At 48.6% G+C, this 12,576-nt stretch overlaps 1 protein-coding gene across 2 annotated transcripts in view; it reads left to right on the forward strand.

The window, feature by feature from the left end:
* The window catches only part of COG7 (component of oligomeric golgi complex 7), a 48,019-nt gene that overhangs the window by 9,696 nt on the left and 25,747 nt on the right, over nucleotides 1-12,576 (forward strand). For both annotated transcript variants that reach the window (XM_040973203.1, XM_040973204.1), the window contains exons 5-8: nucleotides 221-303; nucleotides 912-1,034; nucleotides 8,944-9,142; nucleotides 11,514-11,641. In XM_040973203.1, the coding sequence (XP_040829137.1) occupies nucleotides 221-303; nucleotides 912-1,034; nucleotides 8,944-9,142; nucleotides 11,514-11,641 (533 nt within the window). The remainder of the gene's footprint in view (nucleotides 1-220; nucleotides 304-911; nucleotides 1,035-8,943; nucleotides 9,143-11,513; nucleotides 11,642-12,576) is intronic.

The raw sequence follows: 12,576 nt of genomic DNA on the forward strand, positions 1-12,576 counted from the left end.
CTCCCAGGGTGTGCCTTAACCAGAAAGCTGGACTCAGGAGCCCGGTCTGAGCATAGAACCCAGATTCTCTGTTGCGAGATGTAGGTATCTTAGCCAGCCTTCTTCCGTGGAGATTAAATGCTCTCCCCCAGGTAGCAGTAATCTTGGCCTACTAGCTAGCTCACCCTGGTAAATCTTTTCTCTGAGAACAACATAACGCATGTCTTCTGTTGTCCCTTAGACCAGTCCAAAGCGTTCGTGAAGATTTTTACGGAGATTGACCGGATGCCGCAGCTCCTTGCATACTACTACAAGTGTCACAAGGTGAGAGGCTCAGGAGGTGAGCGCGCAATGCAGAAATCCCCATCCAGTCTCTGCTTTCTTTCGGCATCCACCAGGGGGTGCTCTTGTCGCAGGCCTGGATTTATTTCCTTGCCTCAGTTTGCTGCCGTCTTTGGTGCTTAGCAGCTGAATCAGGTGCGGGTGTGAAAAGCTGTCTTAGTCTCATGTTTGTCCTTTAATCACGCCTGAAGCGTCCTCCTGCCCCAAGCAAGCTTCACGAATTACTTATGTTTTCTAGGGTTGTGGAAATTGGGTTACTGAAAAACAAACAAGATCTTCCTGGGTTAAGCTCAGTTCCTTCAAGTCTGATGCCTCTGGGTCTTTTCAGCAGTAAGGCTAGGACAGGAGGCCTCCTCGAACCCCCAAAGCCATGTCTGGGGTCTGTCCAGGAGAGGGGGAGAGGGGTGGCGTGCGTGGGGGGTGGGATGAAGCGGGAGCGAGAACGCTAAGTGGGAACAGGGCCCAGCTTCAGACGGTGACCGTGGGTCTTGTTAGGAAGTCACGGGACCTCCGTGGGTACCCGATTGCCAGGACGGCAGGCATCCTGTCTTGGTGTTCCCACTAAGGCCCTCGCTGTGCTGGCTCTGCAGGTGCAGCTCCTGACAGCCTGGCAGGAGCTATGCCAGAGCGACCTCCCCCTGGACCGGCAGCTCACGGGACTCTATGACGCCTTGCTGGGTGCCTGGCACACGCAAATCCAGTGGGCCACGCAGGTAAACAGCTCGCTTGGGTTCTGGAAAGAATAGAGCCTGTGTGGGGACCAGGAAGTGGGTCCTGTTCAGCCACAGAGCCCCGCCTTTGGCAGCCGGCCCCTGTTATCCCTTGCTTCCCCCCAGGTCTCCAAACTTGAGGAGTCCATTGCAGCCCCTCTTATCGCCTCCTATCTGTATCTTAAATGGAATCTAATGGGACGGTGTTGTTGCCTGTTGCTCTGCAAAGGGGCTGGTGGAATTCCTGAAGGCCGCTATCTTCCAATCTCCAAGCAGGAGGCCAGGCCAGGGTCAGGTGGTGTTGGGAGTGAATCAGATTGTTTTTTAATCTTCACGGAAAATTTACCTGGCTTGAAGTTAGCTTTCCTCATTCCCACGGGAGTTAGAGCAAGGGTATCGTTTGAAAGGCACCCATGACCGGGGCAGAGGAGACACGGAGGGGACCCTGGGCGGGTCTGGCGGAAACTTCCATCTCTGCCTTTGCCCAGGGCACCTGCAGCCAGGAGGACTCCGAGCCGCCAGGGGGCGCAGTCGCCCTCTGCTGGGGGAGTGGCCCGCTGCACCTGTTTATGGCCTGGCTTGGTCTTTTCCTCTTTTTTTTTTCACAACGGGCAGTGACTCATTCTTGGGATGTTCATCCCTCATTTATCAGAATGTCCTCTGTTGTCCCTGGAGAGAATTCCCAAGTTACAGGCCAGGTCATTCAAGCTGAATTGGAATATTTCCCTCGGTCCTGCCTTCTTTTCCTTGAAACTAACCTAATAGAGATTTGGGTTTTGGGTTTTTGTTTTTAAAACAACAACAAAAATTCTGTTGAAGTTTCACAGTTTTTGCATAATCATCAGGGTTTTTTTTTTCAGTGAACATGTCCCCATAAATTCATTTATTTATTTTTAAGTATTTTCTTGCCATCATGACCACCAGTGGTTTAAAAAGATTTTTTTTATTTGCTTATTTTTATTTGAAAGGCACAAAATAGACAGACAGAAGCATTCCACCCACTGATTCACTCACCAAATGTCCCCAGTTAACCAGGGCTGGCCCAGGCCTAAGCCAGGAGACAGGGATTCCATTTGGGTCTCCCACCTGGCTGCAGGGGCCCAGTGCCTGAGCCATTGCAGCTACATTCACAGGGATCTGGGTTAAAAGTGGGGTAACCATTAGCCATGGAACTGGAGCCCACGGAGGATCCCAGGCGTACCACAGCACTGGGTGCTCTAGTATTTTAATATAAAAATTTAGCATATATAGATAGGTTGAAAGAATTGTTTGGTGAATATTCTACTCACCCCCTGGGTACTACAAAGACCCTTTGCAGATTCATATTTTATTATATAATTTTGTCACCTCACCCTCCTTACTGCTTTTTATGATTTTTTTTTTCCCCTTGGGGCTGGCATTGTGGCATCAGGGAAGGCTGCTGCCTGTCATGCCAGCATCACATACAGGCATTCGTTTGAGTCCTGGCTGTTCTGCTTCTGATCCAGCTCCCTGCTAATGTGCCCAGGAAAGCTGTGGAGGGCCGTCCAGGTGCTTGGTCTCCTGTACCCATCCAAGAGACCGGATGAAGTTTCTGGTGCCTGGCTTCTGCCTGGTCCAGCCCGGCTGCTGTGGCCATTTTGGGAGAGTGAGCCAGGAGCTCTCTGACTCTCCTCTCTCTGGAGCTGTGCCTTTCAAACAAGTCAAAAAATAAAGAAAGGAATAAGTTGTTAACAAAAAGAGCAAAGGTCGTTCACAACAGGTTAATTTTTTTTTAAAGGTACGTAAGTATGTATTCATTTGAAAGCCTGAGTCACGGAGAGGGAGAGAGACCTTTTCATTCCTGGGTCTGGGCCAGGCCAAAGGCACGAACTCCTCCTGGTTGTGGCAGGGACCCAGACCCTGCAGCCATCATGCATTGTTCTTAGATGCATACAAGCAGGAACTGTGGATCAGAAGCAGAGCAGATGTGTTCCAGCTAGCACTGAGCTGTGGGGTGCCGGCATTGCAAGTGGTGGCTTACTGCATGGCTCTGCTGTGCTGGTCCCACCTCTGCTTGTTTACACCTTCTTTTTTCTATCTCTCTCTCATACACACTCACTCTCTTTTTTCTCTCTTTTCTAAAGATTTATTTATTTTTATTGCTAAGTCAGAAAGGAAGATCTTTCATCTATGTGTTGATTCACTCCCCAAGCAGCTGCAACAGCTGGAGCCGAGCTGATCCAAAGCCAGGAGCCAGACCCTCTTCCGGGTCTCCTACGCAGGAGAAGAGTCCCAAGGCTTATGGGCTGACCTCAACTGCTTTCCCAGGCCACAAGTAGGGAGCTGGATGGGAAGTGGGGCTGCCAGGATTAGAACTGGTGCCCATTAACAAAAAAAAAAAGAAAGAAAGAAAAATCACAGGTGCCCAAATGGGATCCTGGAGCATTCATGACGAGGACTTTAGCTGCTAGTCTACCACAGCAGGCCCTATACCTTTTCTTGTTGATGAATGCTTGATCTGTTTCTTGAGGTTCTCAAGAATGAAGCTGCTCTGGGATGGTGACGCTGTGAAGCCAGCATCCCATGAGGCTGCTGGTTCGAGTCCCAGCTGTTTCACTTTCCAGTCTGGCTTTCTTTTAATGGCCTGGAAAAGCAGCGGAAGATGGCTGCAGCGCTTGGGTCCCTGTGCCCACATGGGAGACCCGGATGAAGCTTCAGGCACTTGGATTCAGCCTGGCCCAGGTGCTGGCTGTTGCCGCCACCTGGAACGTGAACTAGCAGGTGAGAGATCTCTCTCTCTATATATATAAAACTCTGGCTTTCGAGGTAAATAAAATATTTTTTTGAAGATTTCTTTTTAAGAGAGGAAGAGAGAAAGCATTTCCATCTTCTAATTTACTCTCCAGATGGACACAGGGCTGGAGCTGGGCTGGCCAGAACCCGGGGGCCTTGAGCTTCTTCCAGGGCTCCGTGTTGTTCAGGGCCTCAAGTACTTGGGTCGTTTTTCTGTTTTCCCAGGCACATTTGCAGAGAGCTAGATTGTGAGTGGAGCAGCCGGGAATTGAACCGGGGTCCCTATGGGGTGCCAGCACTGCAGGCGGAGGTTTCTCAGGCTATGCTATGGTGCCTGATCTGATAGGTCTTAAAAACCAAACAACAAAACAGAAACAGAAGGAAGCTGCTTTGACGGCTGTCCCGTGAGGTTTTCGGTAGGCACGGGAACTCATGTCTCCTGGGGCTATAGCTAGGCGAGGACTCTGGGGTCACAGAGGAGTATATTTAGATTTGTGAGAGACCACCCAACCCCTCTGCACTCTGGCTGCACTTGTGTGTGAGTTCCCGTTGCCCCACATCCTCGCCCGCAGCACGTGTTGGCACTCGTTCTTTGACCGCGCTGGTGGGTGTGGAGTGCTGTGTGTTAACACTTCCCCGATGCCCGGGGCGCCGAGCCACTGCTTCATGCTAGTCGGCAATTTGCATGTCTTCCTTTGGAAAGTGTCTACTTCGTTCTTTTGACTTTATTTTTTTTTAAAAATGGAATCATTTCCCTCTTTTATTTTTGAGTTGTAGGAGTGTATGTGTGTGTGTGTGTTTCCAGACACCAGTTCTTTGTCACATAGATTTCAGAGCCGTTTTCTTCCAGTCCGTGGCTCAGGCAGAGGTCTGGATTTGGGTGTGACCTGGTGCAGCTGTTATTTCCCCAGGGCTGGCTAAAAAAAGTGGGGAGGATCGGGGGGGAAATGACAGAAGCAAAATGTTAATGATTGGTGAACTTTGACAATACTCACAAATTCAAAATGTGATTTTTTTCATATAGCATGAAAGTAAAGCATTCCGAAGTCAGTGGTGTAGCAAGTAAAGACGCTGCCTGCAATGCCTGCATCCCATACAGGCTCCAGTTCGTGTCCTAGCTGCTCCACTTCAAACCCAGCTCCCGGCAGAAGGTGGCCCAAACGCCTGGGCCGTTGCCACCCACTTAGCAGACCTGGAGGAAGTGACAGATGCAGTACATACTGGCTGAAAGTGGTTCCGCCAGTTGAGTGATTATTATTATTAATATTTCCAATAAATAAGATGTATTGATCTCATTTGAAAGGCAGAAGAGAGAGGGAGAGACAAAGTCCTTCCATTTAAATTTACTCCCCAAAGGGTCCTGACGGCCAGGACCGGGTCAGGAGCGTGGAACTCCGTCCAGGTCTCCCGCGTGGACGGCGGAGGCTCAGGGAACTTACAGCATCTGCGGCCTTCCAGTTAGTGAGGAGCTGGATGGGAAGCGGGACTGGGACTCAAACAGGTGCTCCCATGGCATGCTGGCGTCACAGACAGCTGCCTGACCTGTTCGACCACAACTCCAGCCTCCTGAGCCTCTGTCCCTGGGCTTATCAGCTGTCTGCATTGTTTTCTTTGAAGCCATGTCCAGTCAGGTGGCTCGCTGCTTTTAAAATCAGCTTGGTTGTTTTTATGTTGTTGAGGTGTGGAAGTTCTTCATTTATTCTAGATTTATTTATTTATTCCATTATTAGATACATTACTTGTAAATATATTCCCTTGTTTTATGGGCTGTCATCTCTAATTTATTTATTTATTCATTCATTTATATTGGAGTCAGATCTACAGAGAGGAAAGACAAAGATCTGCTGGTTCACTCTCCAAGTGGCCGCAATGGCCAGAGCTGAGCCGATCTGAAGCCAGGAGCCAGAAGCTTCTTGTAGGTCTCCCATGCAGGTGCAGGGTCCCAAAGCTTTGGGCCATCCTCGATTGCTTTCCCAGGCCACAAGCAGGGAGCTGGATGGGAAGTGGAGCAGCCGGGACATGAACTGGCTTCCATATGGGATCCTTGTGCATGCAAGGCGAGGGTTTAGCCACTAGGCTACCATGATGGGCTCCATCTCACTTTATTGAGAGAACGTTTGAAGCATAAACATTTCTAATGTTGATATAGTTCCATCTGTATGTGAAGTCTCTAGACATGAATACACGATGTCTTGGTTTTGATTTGTGTCTTTTAAAATTTCCTTCAGCAATGTTTTATAGTTTTTGGTATATGCATTATTCAGGTCTTCAGCTAAAGTTATTTCTAAGTGTTTTATTGGTTTTTGATGGAATTGTGAGTGGGATTGATTTCATAATTTCCTTTTCAGATTTTCCCTTGTCAGCATATAGAAATGCTGCTGATTTTTTGTGAGTTGATAGCATGCCCTGCAATATGGCCAGATGTGTATTTATTGATGCTAGCAGCATTTTGATAGATTCTATAGGGTTTTCCTATCAATCATGTCCCCTGAAAGCAGAAATAATCCCGTTTTCAGTCTGGGTATCTTTCGGTGTTTCTTCTTGTTGCCTAGTTGCTCTGGCTAGAACTCCCCTTCCTCCGGCCAACAGCGAGGCCGAAGCAGGCCTTCCCATGCGAAGGAAAACGCGTGGTCTTTGGCCGCTGCGTGCGATGGTGGCTGTAGCTGTGGTGTTTCCGTCTTTAGCTTTTGTCTCTGGTTCTTGGAGGACTTGGGTGATGAAGTTGAATTTCGTCGGCTGCTTCTCCTGCTTCAATCACGAACGTCTGCCCCTTCGTTCTGTGGATGCGGCGTGTTCCAGGCACTCGTGGTGTCTTAAACCGTTCTTGGATTCCTGGTGGAATCCTGCTGCTGGGCTGCCACAGTGGGCTCGCTGGTTTTGTCAAAGGTGTTGGCTTGTGTATTCACCTGTGCCGTTGATCTGTCCATCTCTGCCTAGGGTGTCTATCTGGTTTGGTATCAGGGCAGTGCCAGCCTCATGGGTGGTGTTAGGAAGTATTCTGGGTTCACTTGCTAGTTGCTGCTCTAACACAGTGAGTGCTTCAGACTGCTGAAGTAGCAGACACCATTCCGTCTTAGAGTGTTTGCAGACGTGGTTTCTGCTGAGGCCCTGCTCTGCCAACTTGCACGCAGCGTGCGCGTGTGTGTGTGTGTGTGTGTGTGTGAGTGTGTGTGTGTGTGTGTCCAAACCTCCTGCTCTCATAAGCATACCGGTTCCAGCTGGTATGAGCTTAGACTCCCTCACCTTTTTAAAGATGTTATCTCCAGGTGTACCCATTCTAAGGTACTCGAGATAAGGATTTTAATCTAGGAATTTTAGGGGGACATAATTCAGACTATATAACGTGTTCCCTTTCATTGTTGGGAAACAATTAGATGGCCTGGTATGAACTGCTGAAGTGTTCCGTGGGATTCGCCAGTGCAGCCAGCTGGTTCCAGGCTTTTATTTGTCGGGAGCTTGCTGATCGCTGATTCAGTCTCCTAACTGGTTACTGGTCTTCTCCATTTGTTTTTCTTTAAAAAAGAAAAATCAGTTTTTAAGAATTTGTCCATTTCGTCTAAATTATTCAGTTGGTGATACAGTTATTCCCAGCGTTCTCAGGATCCTCTTGATTTCTGTAAAAATACTGTCTCTTTCCTATCCGAGTTTAATAATTTGAATCCTGTCTCGGTTTAGGCAAATGATTTCAACTTGTTGATCTTTTCAAAGAGCTAACTTCCGGTCCGTCCGATGATGGATTTCTGTTCTTTATTCCTGTTCTTTATTCCTGTTCTAATCTGCTCTAATCTGTTCCTTGGGGGAACTTTGAGTTTCGTTTGCTCTTCTTTTTCTAACTCCTCAGTTTGTACAATTAGCTTCTTGATTGAAGATCCTTCTAGAGAGAGGAGAGAGAGATGGTGGGGAGTGAGGTGAGCGCTGTCATCCACTGGTCACTCCCCAGGAGCTGGGACCTCAGGCCACATCTCCTGTGAGCGGCAGGAACCAGGACCCCAGTTCCTGGGCCACTGCTCTCCCCTGCTCGGGTGGGCCTCCGTGGAATGTCGTAGTCAGGGGCCGCAGCTAGGACTCAGACCCAGGCACGCTGAGGCGACAGATGGACACCTTTTTTTTTTTTAAACTATGCATTTATAGCTATAAATGTCTCTTAGCATTGCTTTAACTTCATTGTATAAGTTTTTGTATGTTGTATTTTCATTTTCATTTGTCTCAAGATATTTCTAATACAGTGTTGAAGGTTATTAGTTTTATAGTTTCAAGACATGTATCTTGTTTGACCTTAGAGTTACCTAAGAGCAGCTTCTATATCTCATTTCATGATTGCACACATATAGGTTAGATTGTAATTTCTTTTAAAAGTATTTAATCAGCACTGGGAATCCCATGGGCCCGGCACAATAGCTCAATTTGTAAATCACTCCCTTGCAAGCGCTAGGATCCCATATGGGCACCTGTTTGTATCCCGGCAGCCCCGCTTCCCATCCAGCTCCCTGCTTGTGGCCTGGGAAAGCAGTCAAGGACGGCCCAAAGCCTTGGGACTCTGCACCCACGTGGGAGACCTGGAAGAAACTCCTGGCTCCTGGCTTTGGATCAGCTCAGCTCCAGCTGTTGCGGCTACTTGGGGAGTGAATTAGCGGATGGAAGATCTTCCTCTCTCTCTCCTTCTGTCTGTAGATTTGCCTTTCCAATAAAGATAAATAAATCTAAAAAAAAAAAAAAAAAGAAAGAACAAACAAAACCACTGGGCATCCCTGAGGATCCCTCAGTAAATAAACTCTGTGATTCACCCGCTGCCTCAGCTGAAGTGTATAGAATGGGCAAGTGAGTGAAGCCTGTTAGCACGTCCGGGTGAGCTGAGAGATCCATCTCCACTGAACAGGTGGGTCTATGGGAGACGTATTTACAGGCCACCTGCGAACTCGCTTGGAGATCCTTCCAGCCCCAGCTCATTGAATTGTTCTTCCTCATCCCATTTTATTCCCCGCTTTCCTTCTTCATCGTCAGCGTCCTCTCTCTCGTCTTTTTGCGGTGACCCTGACAGCATTCTGTAGATTTGACAATAGTGAGGCACCAGGGGCGTAGCTCGTGGGTCTGGGCAAGTCCTAGGGTTCACTTCCGGAGCAGGTCTGTGTTTTCGCCATGTGCCTCTCCCCGACCACAGGTTTTCAAGAACCCGCACGAGGTGGTGACGGTGTTGCTGACCCAGACCCTGGGGGCCCTGGTGCCCTCCCTGCCCATGTGCCTCAGCTCGGCGGTGGAGAGGGCCGGGCCTGAGCTGGAGCTCACCAAACTGCTGGAGTTCTACGACACCACCGCCCACTTCGCCAAGGGGTTAGAGATGGCCCTGCTCCCCGACCCAAGTAAGTGTCCTGCCTTTTGCTTCTCCCTCCCTGGCTGGGCCGGGGCTTATTTGCCCTTCAGCAGACTAAATTCACAGAACTGGGAGGGCATGGGCATTTTGCATGAAAACACTGCCCTGGGCAGGTAGGTGGTGCGTGTATTTGCCTAGCCTCTTGCCGGTGGGTGCTACTGCCTGGTCCGGGCATGTGATGGTTGCTCCTGGTGGCAGCATGGCAGTTAGAAGGAGATGGAGGCCTCATCTTGGGGCAGGGGGCCGTAAGTGGCCAGGAGCAGGCAGCAGGCCATGCTGTGAGGATAGTGTTTGCTTCCTTTAGGGTTAAAACCTCAGAAAATTCACCCTGCAAAGGAAAAGGAAGAGCTGGGTTGGAGGTGCTTTCTGAATGGACAGTGGAGCTTTCTGGATTAAGGCAACCCCGGTGAGGATGCAAGGTGGCTGGGGAGCACAGGCTTTCCCAGGCGCCAGCGGAGGACAAAGCACTCCTTAGTCCCCTGTGGGTAAACAGTGCCTGCTGTGTTACATTTGTTTTTTTCTTCCCAGCTATTTTCCATCCCTGTCAAAAGCACCATAAATTGTTAAATAACTCGGACTTCGTGACGCTGTCAAATCAGGAAATCACCCCAGGAAGGCCTTGTTCTGCTGTGGCTGCTGTGTGTCACTCACTTGGTTTCTTTAATAGTTACTCTCTTTAATTACATTTGTGTTTAATTACCTCGTACATTCCAGGGAGGGTGTTTATTGTTCGGGTTCCCAGTGATTCATAGGAGTTGTTGGCACACTCACCGGTCAGATCTCAGCTGTGGGAGAGGCACGGAGCGTGTGGGTAGCTTACCAGGGGACTCTGGTGCTGTTGTCCATGTGACTCAGGGGCGTGGATGCCGAGCCTCCTGCTGGAGCAGGGTGGGATGCAGGCAGGGCGAGGAGCAGGTGCGTTCCCGCCAGAGGGATGGATGCTGTGGGTCGCGAGCCGGCCGCCTTCCACAGAGCCAGGTGGATGTGACAGTCGGCCACCTCTGATTCCTGCTGAGGTTCTCCCAAGAGGTCTTTTTTTCTTTTTTAGAGTTAATAATATAGATGAAAATTTTAAAAAGAGTAAAAACAATCTGTAATTCATTACTCAGAAAGAGTCACTGGCAGCATTCTGCTGTGTTTCCTCCCAGTAATTCAGATAAAATACACATTTGTTCACATGCACGAATATCCATGACATAAGCTATATAAGGAGCATATAGTAAGCAAATAATATAATAGTTATATATTTATATATATATTATTTTTTAAAAAAGATTTGTTTATTTTTTATTGGAAAGTCGGATATACAGAAAGAAGGAGAGACAGAGAGGAGAATCTTCCATCCAATGATTCACTCCCCAAGTGACCGTAACGGCTGGTGCTGTGCCAAACCAGAGCCGGGAACCAGGAACTTTCTTCAGGTCTCCCACTTGGGTGCAGGGTCCCAAGGCTTTGGGTCGTCCTCAACTGCTTTCCCAGGCCACAGGCAGGGAGCTGGATGGGAAATGGAGCAGCCGGGATTAGAACCGGCACATTCAAGGCAAGGACTTTAGCTGCTAGGCCACCTTGCCTAGGTCCTGTTATATATTTATATATAATTATACAGATTAAATATGTCAAATATTTAAGATATTAGTTGTATACATTTTTGTATTTGTTTTTGCTCATAATAAGAAGAATATTTTCTTATACCATCAGATGTTTTACTAGGCTTTTTTCTTAAAAAAAAAAAAAAGATTTATTTATTTACTATTTTTAAGGTGGAGTTACAGGGAGAGGAAACAAAGATTTTCCATCCACTGGTTCACTCCCCAAATGGCTGCAATGGCTGCGACGGCCAGAGCTGAGCCGATCCGAGGCCAGGAGCCAGGAGCTTCTTCCTGATCTCTCACGCTGGTGCAGGGTCCCGGCTTTCCAGGATATTCCTCTTCATCTTCGTTGTTCTCTCTGGGAGAATTCTTGGAAGTTAAATTGTTATATCATGGAACGTTTATACTGTTGACACGAACGTTTTCAGTTTTTCATGGAGCTGACCTTAGGAATTTCTGGAATGCTTAGTGTACGGGATGTTGTGAGGTCCCAGGAAGGGGAAGATGCTCTCCTGACCGAGCGCTTTTCACCGTAGTAGTTCCTTTTGCTCCTGGCCCTGGTGAGAGCCACTGGATGAGGGGACTTCCTGAGGTTGATGGGATGTGGGGTTAAGAGGGCATTGACAGAGCTTCTGGCAGATTGGTAAGATGTAGTCACCCCAAGGATGGAAGAGGAGAAGTTCCAGAACAGTCCATCTCTCTTGTGGCTTTCCGGCAGTGCTTTCCAGATTCGTTATTCATGGTTGTTTTTTCATTTCTGATCGCCTGAAGAGGAACACAACGTGGTGAAAGTGATGGAGCTGGTGGAGGCCGTGTATGGGCCGTACAAGCCCTACCAACTCAAGTACGGCAGCCTGGAAGAAAACCACCTGCTGATCCAGATCAGCGCTGTACCTTTGGTAACTCACCAAGACCCCCAGGACCCCCGGTACTCTTAAGGCAGCGTTCTGTTATGTGCCAGACCTTCACCCAGTCCTGGCAGGGGGTCGAGGTGGGGGATGGTCGTGGGATCAGGTGTGATGCATCCAAGTCAAAATGAGCCTGGGGGAGGGGGTGCTACCTGTTTTCTGTCTAAAATCCTCAATAACAAAATAAACGAGAATCAAATCTTGGGGGGGAGAGGGGGACCACAGGGGACAAATTGTGTATCTCCTTGATTATGTGTGTGTGCCTACGTTGCTTTTTTTTGAGGAAGCTATGCAAATGGGCCCAAAAGCTTAGCATTCATGGACAATGCTGTAGGGCAGATTCTCTCTGTGTGGGCACCAGCCAAGGAGATCCAGGCCATTTCCATTTCAAATCCTGTTTTGTTTTCAAGTCACCGAAGGTTGTCCAGTGTTGAGTTGATGTCTCAGGCTTGATGCTCGTTAGTTCAACTCTGTTGCTTCCTGCCGTTTCCCTGCTTTCTAGAGATATATCTAGAAACTCAGTTCCACTTCAGTTATGCTCATGCCCCTGAAGGAAACATTTGCCTTTTTCTGAATTCTTTCTTTTTTGTGTAAAATTTATTTTTATTGGAAAGTCAGATTTACAGAGAGGAGAGACAGAGAGGAAGATCTGTCCATTGGTTTACCCCCCAAGCGGTTGCTATGGCCAGGGATGAGCCTATCCTGAGCCAGGAGTCAGGAGCCTCCTCTGAATCTCCCACTTGGGTTCAGGGTCCCAAGGCTTTGGGCCATCCTTGATTGCTTTCCCAGGCCATAAGCAGGGAGCTGGATGGGAAGTGGAGCAGCCGGTACAGGAACCGGTGCCTGTAGGGGATCCCGGGCATGCAAGGTGAGGATTTGACCACTAGACCATTGCGTGGGGCCCTCAGCATTCTTTTAAAAGGGTG

Source organism: Ochotona curzoniae, unplaced genomic scaffold, assembly GCF_017591425.1.
Source record: "Ochotona curzoniae isolate NIBS_2020 unplaced genomic scaffold, NIBS_Ocur_1.0 contig_2321, whole genome shotgun sequence".
Taxonomy (NCBI): Eukaryota; Metazoa; Chordata; class Mammalia; order Lagomorpha; family Ochotonidae; genus Ochotona; species Ochotona curzoniae.